Source organism: Myotis myotis, unplaced genomic scaffold, assembly GCF_014108235.1.
Source record: "Myotis myotis isolate mMyoMyo1 unplaced genomic scaffold, mMyoMyo1.p scaffold_m19_p_4, whole genome shotgun sequence".
In the NCBI taxonomy this organism is placed as follows: domain Eukaryota; kingdom Metazoa; phylum Chordata; class Mammalia; order Chiroptera; family Vespertilionidae; genus Myotis; species Myotis myotis.
Window position 1 is genome coordinate 83,428,500 of NW_023416346.1, and position 26,861 is coordinate 83,455,360.

General features: G+C 41.4%; 1 protein-coding gene across 1 annotated transcript in view; it reads right to left on the minus strand.

Moving 5' to 3' along the window:
• Nucleotides 1-1,591: 1,591 nt before the first annotated feature.
• DGAT2L6 (diacylglycerol O-acyltransferase 2 like 6) overlaps nt 1,592-26,861 on the minus strand; it is a 38,625-nt gene continuing 13,355 nt past the window's right edge. Inside the window, exons 2-7 of the mRNA XM_036305882.1 lie at nt 10,487-10,597; nt 9,717-9,787; nt 9,176-9,380; nt 7,587-7,761; nt 2,626-2,837; nt 1,592-2,204 (exon numbers count right to left, since the gene is read on the minus strand). Of these exons, the coding sequence (XP_036161775.1) occupies nt 2,050-2,204; nt 2,626-2,837; nt 7,587-7,761; nt 9,176-9,380; nt 9,717-9,787; nt 10,487-10,597 (929 nt within the window). The 3' untranslated portion in view covers nt 1,592-2,049. The remainder of the gene's footprint in view (nt 2,205-2,625; nt 2,838-7,586; nt 7,762-9,175; nt 9,381-9,716; nt 9,788-10,486; nt 10,598-26,861) is intronic.

The following is a 26,861-nucleotide window of genomic DNA, read 5'->3' on the forward strand; positions in this document are numbered from 1 at the left end:
TCTTGGGTGGAGTGGCCTGGCTCTTTATCTGATTATGTAGCTTCCAATATGTTTATTTGAGATGGGTGCCTCTGAAATGTATGCCTTGGCAATCAAAAAAGGTTAATATCAGGCACTTACATTACAATAAAAAAGCTAATTATCAGGCACTTTTACTAAAATTTTCCTAATGGCTAATGATATTGAACATCTTTTCATGTACTAATTTGCTGTCTATAAATCCTCTTCAGTGAAATGTCTCTTCATGTCCTTTGCCCATTTTCTAATTGGATTGATTAGACTTTTTTACTGCTGAGGATTATTTATATAGTCTACCAGTGGTTCTCAACCTTCTGGCCCTTTAAATACAGTTCCTCATGTTGTGACCCAACCATAAAATTATTTTCGTTGCTACTTCATAACTGTAATGTTGCTACTGTTATGAATCATAATATAAATATCTGATATGCAGGATGGTCTTAGGCGACCCCTATGAAAGGGTCGTTTGACCGCCAAAGGGGTCACAACTCGCAGGTTGAGAACTGCTGGTCTAGACACTAGTCCTTTGTTGGATATATGGTTTGCAGGTGCTTTCTCCCAGTCTATAGCTTGCTTTTTCATCCTCCTTAACAGGGTCTTTTGCAGATAAAATATTTTTAGTTTTAGTGAAGTCCAATTTATCAAATTTTCCTTTTGTTAAAGTGAATATACAATTGTTCCTGCATCATTTATTGAAAAGAGTATTCTTTCCCTCCACGGAACTGTATTGGCACCTTTGGCAAAAAGCAATTGAGCATAAATGTATGGGTTTGCTTCTGGACTCTCAATTCATTCTATTGATATAGAAATGTGTTGTTTTTTTCATCAATGTTATTTTCTCTGAGGGGGACCACTCTGAGTAGAATCCATGTCATTTTTGCCCATACTTATGAACTAATTTAAGTGGGGTGCCATGCAACCTCATTGAGGGAAATGAAGCTGATTAATAGGTCTCCAGGAAATGAGAAATAGAAAGTGTGGTGATTGGTGCATTAGAATGAATTTTGGATTGGAATTAGTAAGACCTGGATTTGGATGATAGTTCTATCCAGAGCTATGGGCAAGTTACTTAACCTCTATGAGTTTTAGCTACTGTGAAATGGAGATGATGGCAATCTTGCAGAGTTGGTGTTAGCATTAAGAGACAAAGGTTTTGAAAATGATGGCATAGACCCTGGTACACAGTAAATACTTTACATAAAGCAGACTCACAGCTGGTGGATGATCTGTGGCTCCCTCCTTTCTGACCCAGGATAGTTATGTGGGATCAGGAGGGATGGGCTCCTCAGTGCCAGTTCCCACCATTCTGCTCCTATCTCCTACACTGTGCAGTAGTTATAGTTCCATGCCCTCACATTTTCTGTCAGGAGCAGTATAAAGGGCAGATGAAGAGGAAAATGGTTCTCCACAGACCAGCTTTCTGGCCAGGTTAGAGGGAAGTACAGTAGAGAACCACAAAGTAAGAAATAGTCATATCTTGTTTTATAAATCTAGAGCTTTATTTTAATAAAAAGAAACAGCATAACTGCATGCAAACGTTTTTGTCAATGTGGAATTGTGTCACAACTGAGGGAATACTCTCTGCTTGGGTCAGGAAACCACAGTTCAAGTCACCAGTTTATCTTGTAGTGGCCCCAAATTGTAGGGAACGGGTTTAGGAGGAAACAAACCATCCCTGTTCTCAACAAGTCTTCTAAGTCTAAACCCAAATAGTGATGGTGTCACTAAGCCTCAGGAGGAAGGATCATGGTGTTCTTTGGCTTCTCATTCTTCTTATCAGAGAGTTGGCTGGAGTCAGGGGGCAATAAAGATCTGTTGACTCACAAGACTGCTTGCTCAACTGGGTTGTTGCCCAGCCTTCCCCTGTTCCTCTAGTTCCTTCCCCCAAACTTGACTCATTAAGTACTTTCTGGCTTGGTTGGCTCCTATCTCACACCTGAGATCCTCTACTCTCCCCAAATTCTTCCTTCTATGTGACCTTGCTTGGATCCCTCAATGCTTTGGGAGTTCAATAAGGGAATCCACCTCTTGTTATACGATTGTCAGCTCCTGAGTCTCAGAAAGGCCATACTGAACTTTGTGCTGATCAAATAACTTGCGCAGGGCACTGATGTAGAGTGTGTGGTATTTGTCCACTGTCTTCTTATTTGGCCTCTTAATCCTGGGGATTGGCAGGGGCTCCCCAACTGTGGGGAAGAAGAGACAAGCATCAGAGCTCCCTCCCAACTCAAATTACCCATCCCTCAAAGGGAGCCACATACTGAAACTCAGTGTCTGGGTCCCCTCCCCTTCCTTTGTTTTTGTTTTTCTTTTTTCCTTCTGTCTCAACATCATCCTTTCCCATAATTTCCAAATACCTAACCTCACATATGCTCAAGAGAATGAGAACAAGCTCAAGAGAGTGCTGAAGGAATAATGATGCTCTCATGGTAGCTGTTGAACTCTGTCCCACTGTGAATGGCCATAACTCTTATCTTGTCCTCCCCACCCTGCCCTCAACCACACCCAATGGAGTTTCCATTGCCCATCACAGCTGTGTGCCAGTTTCCCTGGGACTTGATATGGGAATCGAGGACCAGGGTGGTTCAGAGATACTAAAAATCTTACCAACAGTGGTAATGGGCCGATTAAAAGGCAGGAAGCCCCAGGATTCTTGAGTGAGGCCTCGGCCATGGAAGGTACAGAAATTTAGTCCCAGGATTTTTTTGAATGTGCCCTGGAAGGCTTTTTGGAAGAACCTTAACCATGTGCCCTCAGGGAAGGTCTCTTGATTGTACACCTCATTCTCTCCAAAGGAATATGAAGGGACAAGGTGTGCTCTGCAAAGAAAGGAACAGAAGTATAAGTTCTTACAGGAAACTTCCCCCAGTGAAATCCTCACCAAGGTGGGAAACTTGTAAATCTCTCCATTATAGGACAAGAACCCAAATATCTTCAGCCTGTGTCTCATTCTTGCCATCCCCCATCCTCCCAACTGAACCCTTTGTGGGTAGCTGCTACACATTTCCCCATGATTGGAAGAAACCAATCTCAGGCAACCTAACTGCCTTTATTGCACCTAGCATCCAGAGGGATCTTCCTAAATTGTGTATCTGGGCCTGTATCTCCTCACTTTAAACTCTTCCAGAGCTCTCAACTTTGTACCACATTGCTTAATATGGCCTCTGTTCTGTAGCCCTACCTACCTGGCTAGCTTCCCCTCTCCCCACCTCTTTGCAATGTGCTAAGCCATACTAAGTGTGCCAAGTTCTTTGTGCGTCTTTGTGTATTCTGCTCCCTCTTCTAGAAATGCCTTCCTTCTGTCTTCACTTGGTTAATTCTATTTAGCCTTTCAATACTCAGCTCTGATTTCATCCCCTGAAAAAACTTTGACCACCTCCAATTTCCTTCCCCACAATGTGGATTAGGTACTCCTTGCCTAATGCTTACCTTTCTCCTGCACCAACACTATCTTAACTCTAATACAGTCATCTCCTTATCTGTCTGACTCCCCAGTTATCTGTCAAGCTAATCAAAGTTTGGAACTGTATCATTTACCTATGAATTCCTAGGGATTGGCATAGTGCCTGATATGAAAAATTCCCAAGATCTTTCTCCCTTTTGGTCTGATTGGCAAGTCCTACTGATATTTCAATTCACAATTCAGATGTCACCCACTAATGAAACTTTTACTTTGGGTGAAAATCTTTTCATCAACCGGTGCTTTCATAGCACTTTGTGCATATATCCATTATAACACATCATTCATTCAATACATATTTAATAAGTTCTTTCTATGTGCCAGTACTGTTTTAAGCCCTGAGGATACATCATTGAACACAATGGATTTTAAAAAAATCTCTGTCATTATGGAGTTTACCTTTTATTGAGGGAAGACAGATAATAAATAATAATAAATAAATAAAAGCTGATAAACTGGTATAAATCAAAGTGGTAATATATAATCAAATGATAAGTGCAATGGGGAAAAGAAAGCAGGATAGTAGGGACAGACTTTACTGAGAAGACAGACAGCTAGAGCACAGGCTCTAAGGCAGGAGCATATAGCTTGTTGGAGGGGCAGCAAGGAAAGCCAGTATAGCTCTAATGGAGTGAACAAGGGGGAGATCAGTAGGTGATGAGGTCGGAGAGGTGGCCAATGGTCAGATTATTTAGGGTCTTGAAGGATTTTGGAAAGACTTTGGCTTTTGCTTGTAGTGAAATGGGAGTTGTTGGGACATTTGGAATAGTGACATGATTTGACATGTTTAATAGGATCATCCAGATAGAGGGATCATACCTCAACATAATGAAGACCATATATGACAAACTCACAGCCAGCATCATACTCAATGTGAAAAAACTAAAAGTGTTTCCCTTAAGATCAAGAACAAGACAGAGATGTGCACTTCATCACTCTTATTCAACATAGTACTGGAAGTCCTAGCCACAGTAATCAGACAAGAAAAAGAAATAAAAGGCATCTAAATTGGAAAAGAATAAAACTGTCATTATTTTCAGATGACATGATACTGTATATAGAAAACCTTAAAGACTCCACCAAATAAACCCCCACTAGATTTAACAAATGAATTCAGCAAAGTAGCAGGACACAAAATTAATATTCAGAAATTATATGTACCAATAGTGAGCTATCAGAAAGAGAAATTAAGAAAACAATTCCATTTGCTATTGCAACACAAAAAGGTACCTAGGAATAAATTTAACCAAGGAGGTAAAAGACTCGTACTTGGAAAATTATAAGATACTGAAGAAAGAAATTAAAGAAGATACAAATAACTGGAAGCATATACCGTGTTCATGGATGGAAAATTTAACATCATTAAAATGTCTATATTATCCCAAACAATCTACAGATTCAACACAATTACTATTAAAATAGCAGTGCCATATCTCACAGATATAGAACAAATATTCCAAAATTTTATATGAAATCACAAAAGACCTCAAATAGCCTCAGCAATCTTGAGAAAGAAGAACAAGATTGGAGGGATCACACTACCTGGTATCAAACTATACTGCAAGGCCATAGTAATCAAAACAGCATGGCATTGGCATGATAACAGGCATATCAAGCAATGGAACAGAATAGAGAGCACAGAAATAAACCCAAGCCTTTATGGTCAATTCATATTTTACAGTCTCTTCAATAAATGCACTAGGAAAACTAGATACATGCAAAAAAAAAATGAAACTAGACTACCTTTTTACACCATACACAACAACAAACTTCAAATGGATTAAAGACTTAAATGTAAGGCATGAAACCATAAAAATCTTAGAAGAAAACATAGGCAGTAAAATTTCAAACATTTCTTCTAGTAATATTTTTGCCAATATATCTCCTTGGACAAGGGAAACAAACAAAAATAAACAAATGGGACTACATAAAACTAAAAACTTTTTGCACAGCAAAGGAAACCATCAACAAAATGAAAAGACAACTTACTGAATAGAAGAACATGTTCCCCAATGATACATCTAATAAGGAGTTAATATTAAAAAATTATAAATAGCATACAACTCAACACCAAAAAACATAAACAATCCAATTAAAAAAATGGGCAAAGGACCTGAACAAAGACTTCTCCAAAGAGGACATATAGATGGCCAATAGACATATGAAAAGATGCTCAAAAAAAAAAAAGAAGATGCTTAACGTCACTAATTATCAGAGAGATGCAAATTAAAACCACAATGAAATCTCACCTCACACCTATCAGAATGGTGATCATCAATAAATACATAAGGATGTGGGGAGAAGGGAACCCTCATGCACTATTGGTAGGAATGCATATTGGTAACCACTGTAGAAAACAGTATTGAGTTTCCTCAAAAAATAAAAAATGGAACTGCCTTTTGACCCATGATCCCACTTCTGGGAATATATCCCAAGAAACCCAAAACACTAATTCAAAAGAATATATGCAGCCCTGTGTTCATTGCAGCATTATTTACAACTAGAGGCCTGATGCACGAAATTCATGCAAGAGTAGGTCTTCCTTCTCCCGGCTGCCAACACCGGATTCCCTCTGGCACCTGGAACCCGGGCTTCCCTCACAGCCCCGGGTTAGTCTGGAAGGTCGTCCACAAGGATGTCTGGTCTAATTAGCATATTACGCTTTTATTATTATAGATAGCTAAGATTTGGAAACAGCCCAACTGCTCACCAGCAGATGAGTGGATAAATAAGCTGTGGTACATTTACACAATGGAATACTACCCAGCTATAAAAGAGAAGGAACTCTTATCTTTTGCAACAGCATGAATGGACCTGGAGATGATTATGCTACGTGAAATAAGCCAGTCAGAGAAAGGCAAATACCATATGATCTCAGTTATATGTGGAATCTAATGAACAAAATAAACTGACAACAAAATAATAGAAACAGAGGCATGGAACAGACTGACAGCTGTGAGAGCAGAGGGGGTTGGGGGCTGGATGAAAGAAGATGAAGGGATTAAGCAATATATATATATATATATATATATATATATATATATATAATCACATAGACACAGACAACAGTGTGGTGATAGTCAGAGGGGAAAAGGAAGTAAGTAGAGGTAGGCAAAGGGGGGATACATGGGGATGAAAAGAGACTTTGCTTGGGGCTGAGGGTGCATGTTGCAGTGTGCTGATGGTGCTTTACTGAGTGGTACACTTGAAATCTATATGGTTTTGTGAACCAATGTCACCCCAATAAATTCAATTTAAAAATAGGATCATCTTAGCTACAATTGGGAATAGACTCTCAGATGTGGGGGAGGCAAGGATGGAAAGTGGTTGGATTTTGGATATATTTTGTAATTATATGTGCATATGTCTGTCTTCCCTATTGGACTGAGTTCCTTAAAGGCGAGGACTAGGTCTTATTTATTTTTATATCTTCAATGCATAGTACTATGTCTAGCACAGAGTAGGTGTTCAATAACTGCTGAATAAATTTATTCTATTTCTCAAACCAGATTATATGCTCTTTGATGGGGAGGGCAGTAATCATGTCTTTTTAAAATAAATTTATTGGGGTAACATTGGTTAATAAAATTATATCGTTTTCAGGTATACAATATATCATCTGCATATTGTATTGTGTGTTTACGACCCCAAATCAAGTCTCCTTTCATCACCATTTATATCCTCTTTATCCTCTTCTACCTCCTCCTCCCTGCCTTCCCTTAGTAAACATGTCTTATTCATCTTTGCAATCCCTACAACATCAAGCCTAATGCCTTCCTTGCCCTGAGTAAGTTCTCTTGGCCTCTCAGTTAATAGGTTGATATAGAGTAAATCTGCACTGTCCACACCCCTAGCCAGCAGGCTAATGAGTAGAAGATAAAGGTCTTCTTCTATTGTTCTTTCTCCAACTTCAAGTAAAATAGTGCCCACCGAAACTTGTCTAGAGGCTAAAACACTTTAAGATACAGTGTGAGGAAGTAGAGATAATTAATCAGAGTGAAGAGGGAGCCCCTTCTAACAGGTTTCCAAGGAAGGATACCATTCTGGAGAGGTGCTACAGAGAATCTATGGCACCCAGACAATCGGGCACCAGAACCTAAGGACCCACCCTGTCTTCAGTGCCAATTTCACAAAACCTTTACGCTGTTTAAGGAAGATGGTAGAAACTCCTGGCCGGCATAAGAGGGCTTCAGCAGCTCCGCCCACCACGATAACCACGGCATTGCCTGAGCCTTTCTGAGTCAGCAAATACTTCAAGGCCAACTCACTCACGGGGCACACACCTGTGAAACCAAAGAGTCAACAAGCTTGGTGTCTGAGGATGGGGTAAAGGGATTCCTCTGTGCTCCTAATGATGGACACAGTTCTTCTGTTTCCTGACTGCTGTTTCCACTCTTCTGTCTTTAACCTCCACATCTTGGGTTACCCTTAGTCTGAGGTTGGTTCTTAGGGTCAGTTGCTTGTGTTGGGAGTCTATGCTACCACAGTTTAGGTGACATTGAGTTCCTCTGCCTACTTCCTCTTACTTCAATAGTATTTAAGCCTATCCCTTCTCTCTCTACTCATGAACCACAGCCATCTTCTACTCTCCCCAGAGTGACAACACTGGAGACTCACCAGAGTTCTCTCTCCTAGGGTGATCAGGACTAGCCACCACCAACCTGCTTCCTCCCTAGAGCACCTGCTGAAGGGGAGCCATTGGCTGGGGTTTCTTGAGAGTAGGCAGGTCCAGGAGCCTGCCCAAGCCAAATTGAAATATAGATGAACCATGGAATAAGGATGACACCCTATTGTTCAACAACAGTCACAGAGTCTTTCCTCACTCCTGCTTCCTATCTTTGCCATGAACGTACCTTCTATTCTCTCCTGGGATGGCAGAAATTGCCTCTAAGCCTCAATAATTGAGAGATATTGCTGCTCCAGGTTCATGCCAACCTCAGAGGAGAGTAGAACCATCCTCTGGGACTCCAGTGTTCTCACCTGGTCACTCCAGATAAATGTATCTTACCTTTTAATATATGGCTTCAGTTGTTTTCTGGTGTCCAGTGGATGGATATTCATCCAGAGAGAAGGACATTTGTCACAGTACCCTGACTTGAAGCCTGGCATGGGGAGGTTGTACTTGATTCTGATGGATGTTTATTCTTTATCCCTTGACGTCTTATGCAAGTTTGAAGGGGTTCCCAGGAGATGAAGGTCATGGGCCAGGAAAGTACCAGCTAATATGAAAGACTTAAAAATGTCTTTAAGACTCCCTGGGATGAGAGCTGCTTTATAAATGACTGCCCACAAGAAGTCAATTGATATCCCAGAAAGAATCTGGCAAAATTCATCTGAGATACCTCTTTCATGACTAATTTCCCTGACATTTGGGTATGATATTTGGCTTTTGCCTTCTGCTTTCCACTTGGGCTTTGATCCTCAACTCCAGCCTTCTCCTCCCTCCTTTGAATGTATTCATGGTAAATCTTATGAATGCCAGTAACTTACCTTGCTGCCTAACGAAACCCTGCCTCCCAGATCTTGGACAGAATCTGATACTTAGCCACATACTCCCCTTACTGGTCCAGTGGGTTCTAGACTCATTTTCTACTAAGTCCTCTTCCAGCAAGGAGTAAGAATTAGACTGACTCTCAGAGCTTAGTGAGGTCGGAGCCCTGAGGTAGGTCAGAGGATGGAATGATTTCTTATACTCACCCATAGACATCACATATTCTCTCACAATTGGGATCCAGAAGATCCCTTCCAAGGTCCCTACAGAAGGAGTGATGCCTGGGAAAATCCGAGCAAAGCCAGTGGCCTCAGTGGCAAAGTTGATGAAGACACCATAAGAGACAACACCATGGGGGTGGTTGGCAATGATATAGTTGTGTTTGGGAGAGAGATCACAAGTCTTCACCAGCTGTCAGAGGGAGATTGAGTCAGAATAGTGGATAGGAAGAAGGAAAAGAGAACATGCAGATTCATCCCAGCAGGTAACCTGTGTTACCCTTGGGGAGCCCAAATTCCTGTTCATTGGGATGTCACCAGGGGTTATGATGCTCAGAGAGGCTGACTTGGGTTTGTCACTGTGAGGAAAGGCTGCTATCTAGCCATCTCCTCACCTGCCCATCCATTTTGGGCCCCAACTCTGCATTATACCTCTGAGCTTTGACCTTCACTACTAGCCACCAAACCCTTTGAAAACATGAAGCTGAGTGGAAAGGGACCAAATGCACCCAGAAGAAGAGGTAGTCACCTTTATTGGGAAGTAATTTCGGAAATATTTCCAGAGGGTCCATTTTCGTACCCAAGCAGAACGCCTACCACCTGTGGGTACAGAAGGAAAGGGAAGAGCAGGTGAGATACTGCCAATTCTTCTACCTTTCCCAGAGGTGGATGGATCTTCCTACAGTCCTCAGGTCAAAACAGGGGCCTTCTTCTCACACTTCCATATTTCTAGGGCACAGAGCTGTAGTTACTGTCCCTGAATCCAACCATGGGACGCCCCTGCACCTGCCCCAAAACCTCAGCTTTTTTTGTTTGTTTTGTTAATCTTCACCCAAGGATATTTTTCCATTGATTTTTAGAGAGAGTGGAAGAAAGAGACACACACACAGAGAAACATTGATATGAGAGAGACACTTCAATTGGTTGCTTCCACATGCACTCCCTAACCTAGGATTGAGCCTGCAACTGAGGTAGGTACCCTTGACTGGAATTGAACCCGGGACCCTTCAGTATTTGTGCTGTATTTACTGAGCCAAACCTCAACTTTTTAATTCTTCCTGGGAATCCTGGCAGAGACCTCTGTTCCATGCTGAGCCTTGCTGCTCTCTCTCCCTCTCCTTCCCTTTAAACCCCTATTGCACCTCCCCCCCTCTCCATCACCCCCTCCTTTCATTCCCCTTTCTTTCCTCTCCCGAGTCCTTCTCCATCTGCCTTTCCCATTCTTTCCTTCCACCTCCCTCCCTGTAGTTATACCCTTGGCACAGACAGACAGGGACCACCACCCTTCCGGTCTCTTACCTTGACTGTGGGTGTTCCAATCATAGGCGAGCCAGGCTAAGGTGAGCACGGGCAAGGTCCAGAAATTCGTGAACACCAGAAAGTAGGGTATAAGGACAATGGGAATAGCTCCTGAGGGGACACAAAGGGTTCATGCCCTTCAGTTCTCAATTTTAATATGCCTCTCATAACTCTGATCTTGGCTCTATACTGAAGGAGCAAGTCAAAGCTGGTGTGAGACCCATCTCTCCTTCTCCCCCAATCTCCATGTAGTTCTGTGGTCCGGGCTGGCTGCTGAGTCCCTGAATCTGGGCCCCCTTGATCACTGAGATCTTACTTGAGGAAACAGCAGAACCAAGTTAGCACATTCCAGTGGAGAAGGGCTGCCTGCGATGCACAGGCTGTTTGTTGCTGAGAGGGAAACTTTTTAGAAATTGCTTTTTACTTAGTTCAATTTTGGCTCATTAAAAATGTCTCAAAGATTCACTGGGGGGTGGTGGGTGGGGAGGATGATCTCTGTTAGCAAAGGGCCACAGAATGCTGTGATATGCAAATGTGATATACCTTATAGCAGTTGGAATTGAATTCCATTTTAAAATCTGCATTCATGAAAAAGGGGTTAAGTACACATCCTATATACTAAAAGCATGTTATGCAAATTGACCAAATGGTGGAACGACCAGTCACTATGATACACACTGACCACCAGGGGGCAGATGTTCAACGCAGGAGCTGCCCCATGGTCGTCAGTGCGCTCCCACAGTGTCGCTCAGCCAGAAGTTGGGCTCACAGCTGGTGGGCGCAGCAGAGGTGGTGTGGTGGGAGCCTCTCCTGCCTCTGCTGCAGGTGGACATCCCTGAGGTGTCCTGGACTGCAAGAGGGCACAGGCTGGGCTGAGGCTCCCCCCCCTCCCCCGCCGCCAGTGCACAAACCTCATGCACCGGGCCTCCAGTATTGTGAATAAAAACAGAGCCAGCTAAGGGAAGGACTTCTTTGACCAGGTAACCACATCATGGTAGGAAATATTTCAGAGAAGGAGAAGAAAATCAAGAGTTACTTACCCATAGGTTTGTCTCTTACATTTTGAGATGAAAAAAACAAAACAAAAACAAAAAAGACATAATGGGCATTTCTTTAAAAAGTTATGTTATGGAATAGAAGAAACCTTAGTGATAGGCTGAATTCCCCTTGTAAGAGGTGACTGAGATGGTTGTTGTAAGCATGCTGATTAAATAAGAGATAGTGGTGGGAGGAATTTTATGAGAAGCCTGTCATGGATAAAAGTCTTAATACCTCTGACCCTCATGAAATATGAGAGTTAATTTGCTGAGTAAGCTTCAGAAGAAAACACGACAAAGTTTAATAAGAATAATTATTAATTAAAGGTAGTCTAAGTGTATCCTTTCTTTTATATCTTGCTTCAAATAAATTTACTTTGTAACCTTAACATTTAGAATAGAGCCTTACACACAGAAGGTGTTTAACAAATATCTATAGACTGACTGAAAGATAAATAAATGTTTTCTCTTTTCAAGAGTAGGTGAACTTAAATGATTAGTGTTTAGTCAGCATTTACGTTATTTAAGTGATTTGTTATTTTTTTAAAAAAATATATTTTTTATTGATTAAAATATTACATATGTGTCCTTATCCCCACGTTACCCCCTACCCGCCCCCCCCCGCTCATGCCCTCACCCCCCCCCATTGTCCGTGTCCATTGGTTAGGCCTATATGCTTGCATATAAGTCCTTTGGTTGATCTTTCCCCCTTACCCCTCCCCTCCCCTACCTTCCCTCCAAGGCCCGACAGTCCAATCAATGCCTCTCCGTCTCTGGATCAGTCCTTGTTCATCAGTTTATGTTGTTCATTATATTCCACAAATGAGTGAGATCATGTGGTATTTATCTGCTCTCCAGTTCCATCCATGCTGTGGCAAATGGTAAGCGTTCCTTTTTCTTCTTCCTCTTCTTAAAGAATACCTTTCAGCATTTCATATAATGCTGGTTTGGTGGTAATGAACTCCTTTAGCTTTTTCTTATCTGTGAAGCTCTTTATCTGACCTTCTATTCTGAATGATAGCTTTGCTGGATAAAGTAATCTTGGTTGCAGGTTCTTGCTATTCATCACCTTGAATATTTCTTGCCACTCTCTTCTGGCCTGCATGGTTTCTGTTGAGAAATCAGCTGACAGTCGTATGGGTACTCCCTTGTAGGTAACTGACTGTTTTTCTCTTGCTGCTTTTAAGATTCTCTCTTTGTCTTTTGCTCTTGGCATTTTAATTATGATGTGTCTTGGTGTGGTCCTCTTTGGGTTCCTTTTGTTTGGAGTTCTCTGCGCTTCCTGGACTTGTAAGTCTATTTCTTTCACCAGGTAGGGGAAGTTTTCTGTCATTATTTCTTCAAATAGGTTTTCAATATCTTGCCCTCTCTCTTCTTCTGGTACCCCTATAATTCTGATGTTGGTACGCTTGAAGTTGTCCCAGAGGCTCCTTATACTATTTTCATATTTTTGGAATCTTTTTTCTTTTTCGGTTGGGTATTTTTTGTTTCTTTGTATTTCAAATCTTTGACTTGATTCTTGGGATCCTCTTGTCTGCTATTGGATCTCTGTATATTATTCTTTATTTCAGTCAGTGTATGCGTAATTTCTAGTTGGTCCTTTTTCATATCCTCGAGGGTCTCACTAGATTTCTTGAGGGTCTCACTAAATTTATCGGCGGTTTCCATAAAATTCTTGAAAAACCTTATAAACGTGGTTTTGAACTCTATATCCAGTTGTTTGCTTTCCTCTATTTCTGTCATTTGTGACCTGTTTCTTTGTCTCTGCATTTTTTATGATTCCCTGTGTTGGTAGAGTGGTTTTGTGTGCTAGGTGTCCTGTAGGGCCCAGTGGCTCAGCCTCCCCCGTTACCTGAGGTGGACACTCTTGGTGCACCCCCTTGTGGGCTTTGTGCACAGTCTTGTTGTAGTTATGCCTTGATTGTTGTAGGATCACTGGGAGGAATTGACCTCCAGGCCAATTGGCAATGAGAATAGGCTGTGCCTGCAGTGGGAGAACTTCTGTGCTGAAGACACCCTTCTGGGGCAAGACTTGCTTCAGTGGGGCTTTGGTGCTCACTGAGTCTGCCCCCTGGGTGTGTCCCTTATGGATCTGAGGAGTTGTAATCTGGATGGTCCCCCTCTGACCACTGGGTACACTGGCTCTTGGAGGTTACCCAGCAGGAGCTATGAAGAGAACTTCAGATTCCCCTTCCTTTTTTGGAGTTTGGAGGTGCCCTGATGAGGCCCAGCTGTGAAGCAATGCAAGCTGCTGTGGGGCCTTGGGCCTTCTCTTGGAAGTTCTGGGTCTGTGGCCCAGCTGCAGTTTGTTAGGCAATTTTCAGGTTGCAAAGGGCCAGGGCATTCATATGCAAAAGCCTCTGCCGCAGCCTGGGTGGGGCAGGGTCTCAGGGAATCAAAGGGCGGAGCAAGGAACTATGGTGGATTCTCAGCCCTGCCCTAAGGAGCCGTGCGCGTGTCTCAGTGTCCTGATAATTTAATTGCTGCAAGCACCTCTGAGAGAAAGCCGCCCTCGAGTTCCGAGTTCTGCCTGCTGCCAGACAGACCAGTTTCTCCCCGTATGAGTCCTGGGTCCCCAGAGACTTCCCGGAACCAGAGTTCAGAGCAGTCGGGAGCTTGTGACTCCCTCCCTATTCAAAAAGACAGCCACGTCCTCAGGTACCAGCCCCTTTCCGGGCACTCTCGAGCCTCCGTACCTTTGCACTTTACTTCCGCAGCTCCTGACCCTCAATGTGCTTTTCTCTTTCCTTCTGGTTGTAGACTTTCCACTCCGCCAGCCTTCCTGAAGTTCTGGATGATGTCCGTTTTGTCTTTTTATTGTGTTTTGAAGTTGTTGTAGGAGGCAGCAATTTCGGTGTTTCCCTATGCCGCCATCTTAGTTTCTCCGGTCGATTTGTTATTTTTTAAAAGCATAGATGGATTAATTGTGTGCCTTATATCCAATCTCTTTCAACTATCCACAAGTCCTAAAGGTAATCTAAAAGAGTCATACCTGGATAAACACCATCCCCCTTGTGGAATCTATTTGAACTGCAGGTGTGGCATCTCAGCAGACCATAAGTGTCCTATGAGGGCAAGCCTGCCAGACCCAGCCTGTGTGAATGTAATCATTGTCACTCAAGGTGACAGAAGTGGGATTTAAAGAAGTAGGAGGAACAGAAGCCAAACATGGAAGAGCTAAAACTCATGGAACAAGAAGTTCCTTGACAAAAAGTGAGGGGATCTGAGGCAAGAATGATGAAGAACAACCATTTGTATGTATGTATGTGTGACCCTTCCTTCGATATTATGGCCTTGATACCAGGAGATGCTTACAGCATTTTGTCCATGTTCAAGGGAGGACTCTTGGAGTAAATTATCAATGAGGAAGTTTACATAAAATAATCTAATTTAGTTTGTATTAAAGACACTAGTAGTCAAGCCATTCAACTAGATATGTACTGTGGTATCTCATCATAATTGTAACTTCCATTTTCCTAATACAGTTTAATCTCTATTCTCAAAGTTGATTCATTCCAGAAAGTTGTTTGAGAAGTGATTTGTTTGAAAACTGAATCACGTTTCCCATTGGAAAGAATGTAATTTGAATTAATCCATTCCAGACCCCCAAATGTACTGTTTAATCTATAAACACTTCTTTCCTTAAATTTATCGAACTACCACTATTAGCCTTAAATGAATTTTTCATATATCACTGCCTCCAAAATGCTATCACCAGAAAACTGCTTTTCATTTATCCAACCAACAGTTTTTCTACCTATTCAATTGCCTGTGATTGTTGTTTTGTGAACACTTTCACACCCTCAGCAATATTGGCATTCTTGATGGTCTCTTTATGTTTTAAAATTGTGCTAATCTTTGACTTCTTCAGCAACAAAAGCATTCTCTCCTTTGTTGCCACAGAGACTCTTTTTGTCTTGCTGAGGTATCATAATGAAAGGGTTATTAGGTCGAAAACTGAAGCAGCCGAAACATTTTTTTTTTCATCAACAACTTGATGGAGAACTGAATTGTTCCAGGTGGAAGACGCTGGAGAACTGAGGTTTGACTGTATTTAATGATGCTTAACACCTTTTCATGTGCTTATCTGCCTTCTATATATCCTCTTTGGTAAAGTGTTTGTTCAAATATTAGGCAAATGTTTAAATTGGCTTGTTTTCTCACTGTTGGGTTTTCAAAGTTCTTTATGTATTCTGGATACAAGTCCTTTGTTGGATATGTGCTTTGCAAACATTTTATCCAGGTCTGTGTTTATCTTTTCATTTTTCTAACAAGGACTTTCTTAGAGCAAAACCTTTTAAATTTGATGAAGTCCATTTTATCATTTTTGGGGGGTTTGTTTTTGTTTTTACATGTGCTTTTGGGGTCAAATCCAAGAACTCTTTACAGAACCACGGGTCATAAAGGGTTTCTCCTATGTTTTTTACTAAAAGTTTTACAGTTTTCTGTTTTACATTTAGATCTGTAATCCATTTTGAGTTAATTTCTTAATTAAATGTGAGGTTTTGGTCAAGGTTTATTTACTACATATGAATATCCAATTGTTTCAACATCATTTGTTAAAAAGACTATCCTTCCTCCATTGAATTGCTTTTCATCTTTGTCAAAAATGAATTGGCTAGGACTTCCGGTCAAGATACTGACATAGGTAAATGCAGTACTTGCATCCTTCCATAACCATATCAAAATTACAACTAACCTACAGAACAACTATCATTCAAACTATGGTAGACAGTTAGACAGACATGAACAGAGCAAGGATGAAGGGCCAGGAACCGAAGGTCACCAGGGTGGAAAGCCTCAGGTGCCTAGCAAAGGACAATTGTAGGGTGGTACCTTGACCCAGGGTGACCTTTCCTCCCCTAGCATACCCATGGTCAAGCGGTTTGGACCCCCTGACTTTTCCTCCCTAGAGATAACATCTAAGCCTCAGTTGTATTTCAGCTCCAGGACCAGATAAGCAACAAAAGCAGCCAAGCTGACCTCAGTACCAGCTGCATTGGATAATGACCCCTGCCCTGGTTCCAGCCAATCAATCAGTGGAGACCAGAACCCGGAAAGGACACACCTGGAAAACTGCTGAATAGTCTATTGAGACCTTCCCTGGGACCTCCCCTAGAATCTCCACCATGAAAACCCTTCGGACAGAGTACCCAGTGCTCTCTCCCTCCTGGAAACATTCCCGCCCCTTTCCCTCTCCTGCTCCCCACCCCCAGATACATTACCATTACCTTCCTCACCCCACGCTCCAATTTATAATTTGTTTCTTCAGTCTATTTCTTCTATGAATTACTTCTTCCAGTTCTGTGATTTTATAAATAAATTTTCTCTTATAGTTTGAATCTTGGCTCTGAATTCTTTCCTAGCTAGGACTCAAGCTCCGAGATTGCTGAACCCAGGTCCATTCTGACCACACGGGTCTAACTCCTATTGCTTTTCCTGCTGCCTACAACAAAACTGTCTGAAATCTAGTTGCATAGAAGTCCTACATCTAGGAATATAAAGAAGAAGCCACATTGAGACTGGTAGGAGGAGCAGAGACATGGCCCCACATCCACGTGTGGTGGATAAAATTCAGGAGGGATATCTCGGCTACAGAGGTTCACCCTGAGAAGTGAGGAATCCCAGTCCCACATCAGGCCCCCAAGCCTAGGGTTCTAGTGCTGGGAAGAGAAGTCCCCATAACTTCTGGCTTTAAAAACCAGTGGAAATTGAGGCTGAGTGAGATAGAAGGCTGCTGAAATCCCAGGCAATTTCTCTTAAAGGACCCATTCACAGACTTAGACTCACTCACTCTGAGCTCCAGCACTGGGGAAGCAGCTCAAAAGGCACCAGGGACATATGGGAGGAACAGAACTGTCTGTCATCGGGGTGAGAGCTGGGGGGACAGCTTTCTCCCAGACAGAAGTGCTGGCAGAGGTCATTGTTCCTTTGATGCGATGCCCCTCTCCCCCACAGAGCCAGCAGGTGGGCACCATATCTAGATTCCATCAACCTGGCTATCACTGTTTGCCCAACCCTGGTGATTCTCTGAGACCCTAGCCCACCCAACTTGTGAGCCCACCAAAGCTCTATCTAATGCCTTTACCATATGAATGACCTGTCTTGGTTCCCACTTCAGACTTTCCTAAAAGCTCTCAAACAAGCAGCATCTGGCCTTAGCTTGCCCCATACCTCTGGCTAACTGCCCCCAGGCCTGGCACTAGCAGCAGCTAGCTGTGCTTTGTAACTTGGCATCTCCATCTTCAAGCCCAGAATAAGTAGCAGGCAGCTGCCGGCTGCCTTGTAGCTCAAGCCGGGTGGCCCTGAGCAGAACACAAGCAGCAGCTGACATTATCCTAAACTTCCTGGGAGGCTCCAGAATCAGCACACCTGGTAGACAGTTTCAGACGATGTCCAAGCACCACCCAACCACCTTCACAAGTTACACATTCAAGGGGTGGACTCAGCGGGAACCAGGCCCTGCTGAAGTAAGTCTTACTCCATGGGGTAGGCCCCTGCATAGCTGATTTTCCATGGTGGTACAGCCAGTCCTTGCAGTGGATCAGCCTATGGATAAATCCCTCCCATTGATGTACCAACAGCAATCAATGCTCACTACAACAGGAGGGTGTACACAGCCCACATGGGGTGAGGGGGGAAACAAGAGTGCCCAGCTTGGGTGATCAGAGAGGCTGTGCCACTAGAATCTACAGTATAACTACTGCACAAGACCACTCTACCAAGCTTGGGAGACATAGCAGTTCTACCTAATACACAGAAACAAACATGGAGGCTGCCAAAATGAGGATGCAAAGAAACATGACCCAAATTAAAGAACAGAAAAGAACTTCAGGGAAAAAAAACTAAACAAAATGGAGACAACCAATATACTAGATGCAGAGTTTAAAACACTGGTTATAAATATGCTCAATGAATTTAGGGGAAGAGTAGATGAATGTAGTGAGAACAACAAAGAGATAGGAAACATAAAAATGAAAATAGAAAACATAAAACGAACCAGTCAGAAATAAAGGATACACTACCTAAAATGATGAATGACTTACAGGGAATCAACAGTAGAGTAGATTAAGCTAAGAATCAAATCAGTGATTTGGAATATAAGGAAGCAAAAAACATCCAATTAGAACAGAAAAAAAAATCAAAAAATGAAGATGGTATAAGGAGCCTTTGGAACATTTTCAAGTATATCAACATTTACATCATGGAGTGCTGGAAGGAGAAGAGAGAGAACAAGAAATTGAAAGCTTATTTGAAAAAACAACAGAAAATTTCCCTAAGCTGGTGAAGGAAATAGACATACAAGTCCAGGAAGTGCAGAATGTCCCAATCAAGATGAACTCAAAGAGGCCCACATCAAGACACATCAGGATTATAATGCCAAAGGTTAAAGACAAAGAGAGAATCTTAAAAGCAGCAAGAGAAAAGCAGTTAGTTTCCTGCAAGGAAGCTCCCATAAGACTGTCAGCTGATTTCTCAGCAGAAACTTTGCAGGCCAAACAGAATTGGCAAGAAATAAAGTGATGAAAAGCAAGGACCTATAAACAAGATTACTCTACCCAGCAAAGCTGTCATTTAGAATTGAAGGTCAGATAAAGAGCTTCCTAGATAAGGAAAAGCTAAAGGAGTTCATCACCACCAAACCAGTATTACATGAAATGTTAGAGTCTTCTTTAAGAAGAAGAAGGAAAAGGAGATTAAAAATATGAACAATAAAATGACAATAAATGCGTATCTATCAACACTTTAATCTTAAAAAAACAAAATAAATGAAAAAGCAGAACAGAAACAGACATATAGACACAGAGAACATTAAAAAAAAAAAAACCCTCGCCTGAGGATATTTTTTCCATTGATTGTTTAAAGAGAGGGGAAAGGAGGGAGAAAAGGGGGAGAGAAAGAAAGAGAAACATTGACATGAGAGACACACATTGATTGGTTGCCTCCCACACATGCCACAACAAGGGTTGGGGATGAACCTGCAACCTAGGTATGTGCCCTTGGCCAGGAATTAAACCCACGACCCTTTGGTCCATAGGCCGATGCTCTAACCACTGAGAAAACTGGCCAGGGCACAAAGAACATTTTAAAAAAAGATTTTTTATTGACTTTTAGAATGATGGGGGGGGGAGAGAAACATCAATGTCAGAGAGTAACATCAATCAGCTGCCTCCTGCATGCCCTCTGCTAGGGATTGAGCCTGAAACCTGGGCATGTGACATGACCAGGAATCAAACCTTAACCTTTCAGGGCATGGGACAATGTATAACCAACTAAGCCACACCTGCCAGGGCTATACAGAGAACATTTTGACAGTGGTCAGATGGGAGGGTATTGGGGAGAATGAGTGAAAAAGGTGAAGGGATTAAGTACAAATTGGTAGTTACATGGGATATAAAATACAGCATAGGAAATACAGTTAGTAATCCTATATAATAAAAGCCTAATATGCTAAGTGTCCAGTCAATTGGTCGGCCATTCAACCAATCAAAGCGTAATATGCTAATGATATGCTAAGGCCGCACAACTGCTCGCTATGACATGAACTGACCCCCAAGGGGCAGACAATCGACCAGTCTCTATGACGTGCACTGATCAACAGGGGGCAGATGGTCCAACCGGTAGGTTAGCTTGCTGCTGGGGTCCAGCCGATCAGGACTGGGTGAGACAGGCCGGACATGCCCTGGAGCCCTCCCATGGTCCCTCCCTGGCTGGCCAACCTCCCACGTCTTTCCCTTACCCCAATTGTGTACTGGTGGGGTCCCTTGGCCTGGCCTGCCCCCTCTCGCAATCCGGGACCCCTCGGGGGATGTTGGAGAGCCAGTTTCAGGGGATCTGGCCTAAGCCAGCAGGTGGACATCCCCGAGGGGTCCCAGACTGTGAGAGGGCACAGGCCGGGCTGAGGGACCCACCCCCCCTCCAGTGCACTGGGCCTCTAGTATTCTAAAAATTCTGTATGGTGTCAGATGGGTACTAGATTTTTTGGGATGATCACTTTATAAGTTATATAAATGTCTAATCATGGGGTGTACACCTGAAACTAATATAATATTGTATGTCAACTATAATTGAAAAAAAATTAAATTATTTAAAATTTAAAAATACAGTAAAATAAAATAATAAATCCAGGCTGGCATGGCTCAGTGGTTGAGTGTTTTACCTATGAACCAGTCAGGGCACATGCCTGGGTTGTGGGATCAATCCCCATTAAGGAGCATGCAGGAGGCAGCCGATCAATGCTTCTCTCTCTCATCATTGATGTTTCTATTTCTCCCTTCCTCTCTCTGAAATCAATAAAAATATATTAAAAAATAAAATTAAGAGGTGTACTTGACACAATAAAGCAAATCATCTTAAGCTCAAAAATAATCAATTGGCCATTTTGATGTGGATCTATTTCTGCACTCTATATTCTGTCTATCCCTTCACTAATAATCACTATCTTCATTACTTTAATGTTATACTGTTTTAAGATCAGATAGTATGATTCTTCCAATTTATTATTTTTCAAAATTTTTAGCTGTTGTAGTTCTTTTGTTTTTCTACATCAATTTTGTCTATGTCTACAAAAACTCCAGATAGGAGTTTTTAAATCAAACGTTTTCTTTTGAAAAAACTTTAGATCAATAGAAAATTTGCAAGAATCTACACTAATAAAAGGGTAACATGCTAATTAGACCGGACAGCCATCCAGAGGTCCTTCCGGACAAAGCCATGGTTGTAGGGGCCGAGGCAGAGGTGGTTAGGGGCAATTAGGCTGGCAGGGGAGGGCAGTTGTGGGCGATCAGGCTGGCAGGGGAGCAGTTAGGGGGCAATCAGGCTGGCAGGCAGAGATGGTTAAGGGCGGTCAGGCAGGCAGGCAGGCAAGCGGTTAGGAGCCAGTGATCCCAGATTGAGAGAGGGATTGGGCCTAAACTTGCAGTCAGACATCCCCCGAGGGGTCCTGGACTGGAGAGGGTGCAGGTCGGGCTGAGTGACCCCCCGCCTGCACAAATTTCATGCACCAGGCCTCTAGTCTATATATATAAAAGGCTAGTATGCTAAGTGTCCGCCTGGGTAATGATGTCACGTAGCAACGCCCTGCTTCCTCTCGCTAGCAACTAACCTCCTTGGAGTTTCTTCAGCCCAGGAACACGACTTGCTTTATAGCCAGGTGGAAATATTTTACACTGGAACCAAATGTCTATGAAGTGGTTTCCCATCCCTCATCTCATTTGATCCTCACAGAAGTCCTGGAGTAGGTAGATAGGAGACTCAGTGGAATCCTGTTTTCTTTTCATTAGCTGGAAAACGGAGATTTAGAAAGCTTAGAAACTTGACCTGACTGAAAAGAAGTAAGAAATAGACCTTGAAAATGACTTCAGGTTTTTTCACTGCACAGAATATAGTCAAACACTGCTGCAGTTAAATATTTTACCCTTTGTTCTACCTGCATGATCTACAATAATAATCTGCTTTGTGTTGATATTTACTGCTGTGTTCCTGACAATTACCTGAAAGAGAAGTTGGGGTGCTTCATTGGGCTGGAAAAGGTTTAGCTACATCAGAAAGCAGGTCTAATTAAGCAAGTTTATTCTATATCTATAAAAGTCTAAGTTGACTCGTACATGCATGATACATATAAAGCTCTCACTGACTCCAATCACATGTGTGTTTCCATCAGTCATTGTCAATTGTGACTTTGGTTGACACTTCTATTATAGAGAAAGGGCGAACAATATTAAAATATTTCTTCTAATTAATTTCCTTTCAATGTGTATGAATTTGTGCACTGGGCCACTAGTATTTTAATAAAATCTCATATAACCTTCACCTAGATCTACCTTTTGTTAACATTTTACATTTGATTTATCTCTAAATATAAATGCATAGAAATACACATGTTTGCATTTGAGAGTACATTGCAGAGATAACACTTTGCCCCTAAATGCCCAACTGTGTATTTTCTAAAAACAAAGACATTCTCTTCCCTTACAACACCCACAGTACTATTTAGATTTGGAAATTTTAATATTTATGCAAAATTCTTATCTAATACATTCTACTGGGATTTTTACTTGGATTGCATTACATTTATAGATCAATTCGGGGAGAATTGACATCTTTACTATACTGAGTCTTCCAATCCATGAACACAGTATATCTCTAACTGTTTAGGTCTTTAAATGTATTCATTAATATTTGATAGTTTTCAGCCAACAAATACTGTAAAGGTTTTGTTAAATCTATTCATACATATTTCATTTTTTTGGAAATATTGAAATGGTATTGTTTTTTAAGTTTCTATTATAAATTTTCAATTGTTCTCTGCTAGTATATCGAAATATAGTTAATTTTGTCTCCATTGTTTAAATTCTTTTTTGTTTGAAATATTGCATATGTCTTCTTCCCCCACCCCCGCATTGACCTCTACCTGGCCACTCCCACCCCCCAGCACATGCCCTCACCCCCCTACTGTCTGTGTCCATTGGTTATGCTTATATGCATTGCATACAAGTCCTCTTACCCCCCCTCCCCACACACACCCTCCCCTGCCTTCCCTCTGTGGTTTGACAGTCTGTTTGATGCTTCTGTGTCTCTGGACCTATTTTTGTTCATCAGTTTATGTTGTTTATTATATTCCACAAATGCATGAGATCATGTGATATTTCTCTTTTCCCGACTGGCTTATTTCACTTAGCATAATGCTCTCCAGGCCCATCCATGCTGATGTGAATGAGTTCTTTCTTTTCACAGCAGCATAGTATTCCATCGTGTAGATGTACCACAGGTTTCTAATACACTCATCAGCTGATGGGCTCTTAGGCTGTTTCCAAATCTTAGCTATTGTAAATTGTTCTGCTGTGAACATAGGGGTACATATATCCTTTCTGATTGGTTTTTCTGATTCCTTTTTTATATGTGATCTTGTATCCTGTCATTTTGCTAACCTGATTTTCTAGTTCTTGGGAGGGTTTTTTGTTTTTGATTTTAGTAAATTCCTTGGGATTTTCTACACAATCATATTATCTATGAATTAAGACAGTTTTAGATTTTTTTCAGTCTGCATGCTTTTCTATATATTTTTTTCTTCTTGCCCTATTGCCATTGCTAGTGTGATGTTGAATGTATATGGTGGGAGTGGACATCTTGCTTTGCTCCCAATCTGAGGAAGAAAGCTTTAAGTCTTTCACCATTAGCATAATGTTAACTCTAGGGTTTGTTTGTTTGTTTTTGTAGATGGTCTTTATCAAGTTGAGGAAGTTTCCTTCTATTCCTAGTTTACTGAGAGTGTTTATCATGATTGAAGTTGATGTCTGTCAACTGCTTTTTCTACATCAGTTTATATAATCATGAGTTTTTTCTTTCTTGGATAGTTAATAGTTTACATTGATTAATTTTCAAGTATTTACACTTGAATTCCTTCTGTTGAGGATTTTTGCATTTATATTCATGAGGAATAGTGGTCTATAGGTTTTTTGTGTACTGTTTTTGTCTGGCCTTGTTATCACGGTTTTGCCTCATAAGAGAGTTGCCAAGTGTTCCTTCCTCCTCTATTTTCTGGATAAGATTGTGTAGAATCCGTGATATATATTCTTTAAATTGTTTGGTGGAATCCATTTACGCCTGCAGATTTCTGTTTTGGAAAGTTTTTAACCTTCTATAATTAATATTTAAATTGATTTAATTAGTAGTTATAGATTACCTATTTTATCTAGGGTGGGTTTTGGTTTGTAGTTTTTGAGAAAGTCTCCAAATACCATTGCTGATTTGTCTATTTTTCTTTTTAGTTCTGTCAGTTGTTGTTTCATATATATTGAAGCTCTATTGTTAGGTGCATACAGTTAGGATAGCTATGTCTTCTTGGTAAGTTGACCCTTTTATCATTATGTAATATACCTCTTTATCTCTGGTACTGACTTTCTTAAACCTGTACAGCCTCAAATTACAAAGGATTATTAACTTAAGTTAAAGATGGTACCAATATAAATCTAAGTGTGTCCTCTCTTCAAATCATCTCTGATTCATCTCACTTGCTCACTTTCCCTATATAATAACAGCCAAAATTTACTGTATACTCATTATGTAAAACTGTCTTACATGCATATTTTATTTAATCTTCATACATACCTCATTAGGACAGTAATTCTTGTTTTGTGGATGAGTAACTCAGGCTAAGAGAGGTTAAATAACCACCTGAGGTCACATAGCTAGCTTGTGGGGAAACCAGAGTTGAGAACACAAAGTGTCTTATTCCAGAGACTGTACCTTTAACCATTAAGCTGTTGTTATTGCTTCCTGTCAGTTCTGTCTTCCAAACATCTTTCAAATTATCTTATTTTCCGCCACCATGCTACTACCTGGTCCAAACCTCCATCACCTATCTCCCAGATGACTGCTACTATTCCTAAGTAGGCCTTGTGCTTCCATTTGAGCCATGACACAGCAGCAAGCTGAATAAAAATCAGAGTCTGTCCCCCTGTAGCATATAATCAAAAATGGCTGGCTTACCAGAGGCATTTCTGTGGCTTTGTGATTACTTAGTAGATCTAAATTAGCTATAGATATCATAAGCTGTGGGAATAAATGCTGATTTAATAATTCAACAACTAACATGGCTTCCCATGACTCTTAGGATCAAGTCCAGTCTTATGACCTTGGTTTCAAAGGCCCTCCGTGATGGAGCCCCAGCCACCCCTTTGTTCTCTGCATTCCACTATCCTGTTCTGTCCGTTCTTTCAACTCATTCTGCTCTCAAGCCTCTGGGCTTCTGTGAAAGTTGTTCCGTTTACCTAGAAGATTCTTTCCTCAGCTCTTTGCCTGACTAGTTGCTATTCATCTTTCAGACCTCAGGAAAAAATCTCAGTTTCAATATTTTGGAGCTGTTGTTGACTTCTCTCCCTTTCCAAAAACAAAACAACAACAACAAAAAAACTCTCCAATTCACCCTCCTGCCTCTGTCTCCATTGCTACTTCTTTGGTCCAGGACTTGATCTCCTCTGGTCTAGATTGCAGTTGTGTGTCTACTCTTTGCCTTCTGGTCTCTTCCTCTCCAGTCCATTTTACATACTACTGTCAGATAATTTTTTAAAGCACAGTCATAATGTCCTTTGCGTCCTCGGAAACCTTCAATGTTTTCCCACTGCTGACAGAATAAAGTCTGAACATGTTAGCTTGGCATTTAAGGCTCTCTATGGACTGTCCCCCCTCCCCCACTTTCCTAGCTTCATCTCTCAGTACCTTCATTCACAGCCCTTATGCTTTAGCCCAGTATTCCTCAAAGTGTGGTCCCATACCACTGAAAGGACACTAGATGATGTGAGTTGGTGTGTGGATAAAAAGTTATTTTAATATGTAATGAATAAAAGTGAATTTATGGCAGTGATATAAAGTTTCTTGTTGAAATATATAAATTTAGGTTACATAAATGAACTAATTTGGAAAAATGTTCAGTAATAATAGCATAGGAGGTATTCAGACATTGAAAGAACCAGAAGGTGGGATGTAAATGGCTGGAGTATGGGAAACAGGGGCTCAACTACCTTAGTTTACTCCTATCCCCTCAGCCCACCATGTAATTTCACATCTTTATGCCTTTGGGGATGCTGTTGTTGTTCTGACTACCCTCTCCCCAACATTATACCTATCAAAATTCTCCCAACCTTTAAGGCTTAGCTCACATGATACCTCTTTGGTGATATGTTTGCTGCTTCTCTAGTCAGAATTAAGGGCTTCCTCCTCCACATACCCACAGCACATTACTTATACTTCTATTTGCCCTGTTTGATTTTGCTGCTTATGTAGTTAGTAGCTTACATGTATGGCCCTTTCCCTACTACACAGTATTATTCTTGAAAACAGCCATTAGCACAGTGCCAAGCAGGGGCAAGATGACTCATGATAAAATGTTACATTAAATTGTACTACTAGTAGAAGTTTGATTTCAAAATTCTCCAGGGGTAGGTGAAAACTAAGAGTAAGAGAAACCACCAAAGCCCTTATTCCAAACAAGGAAAGGCCTTCTGAGGTTCCAGGGTGTGCATGTGTGTATAAGGCTATAGGCAATCAGTTATTTCCAGTGTCAAGCAAAGACCCACCATTCTAATCAAAGCCTTAAAAAATCTAAGAACATGGCTGGTGTGTCCAAGATGAATTTCTGTGGTTTTGTAGTTACTTTTTGGATCCAAATTAACTATAGATCTAATAATCTGTGGGAATCAAAGGTAATCTAATCATTCAACAAATATTGAATGAGCACACCTCATGTGAAATCTCTGTGCTAGAGGCCATGCAGACAGGATTGGGGCCTGGAAGGAGGAGGGTGAAGAGAGTAAATATGGAAATGATGAAAATAATTT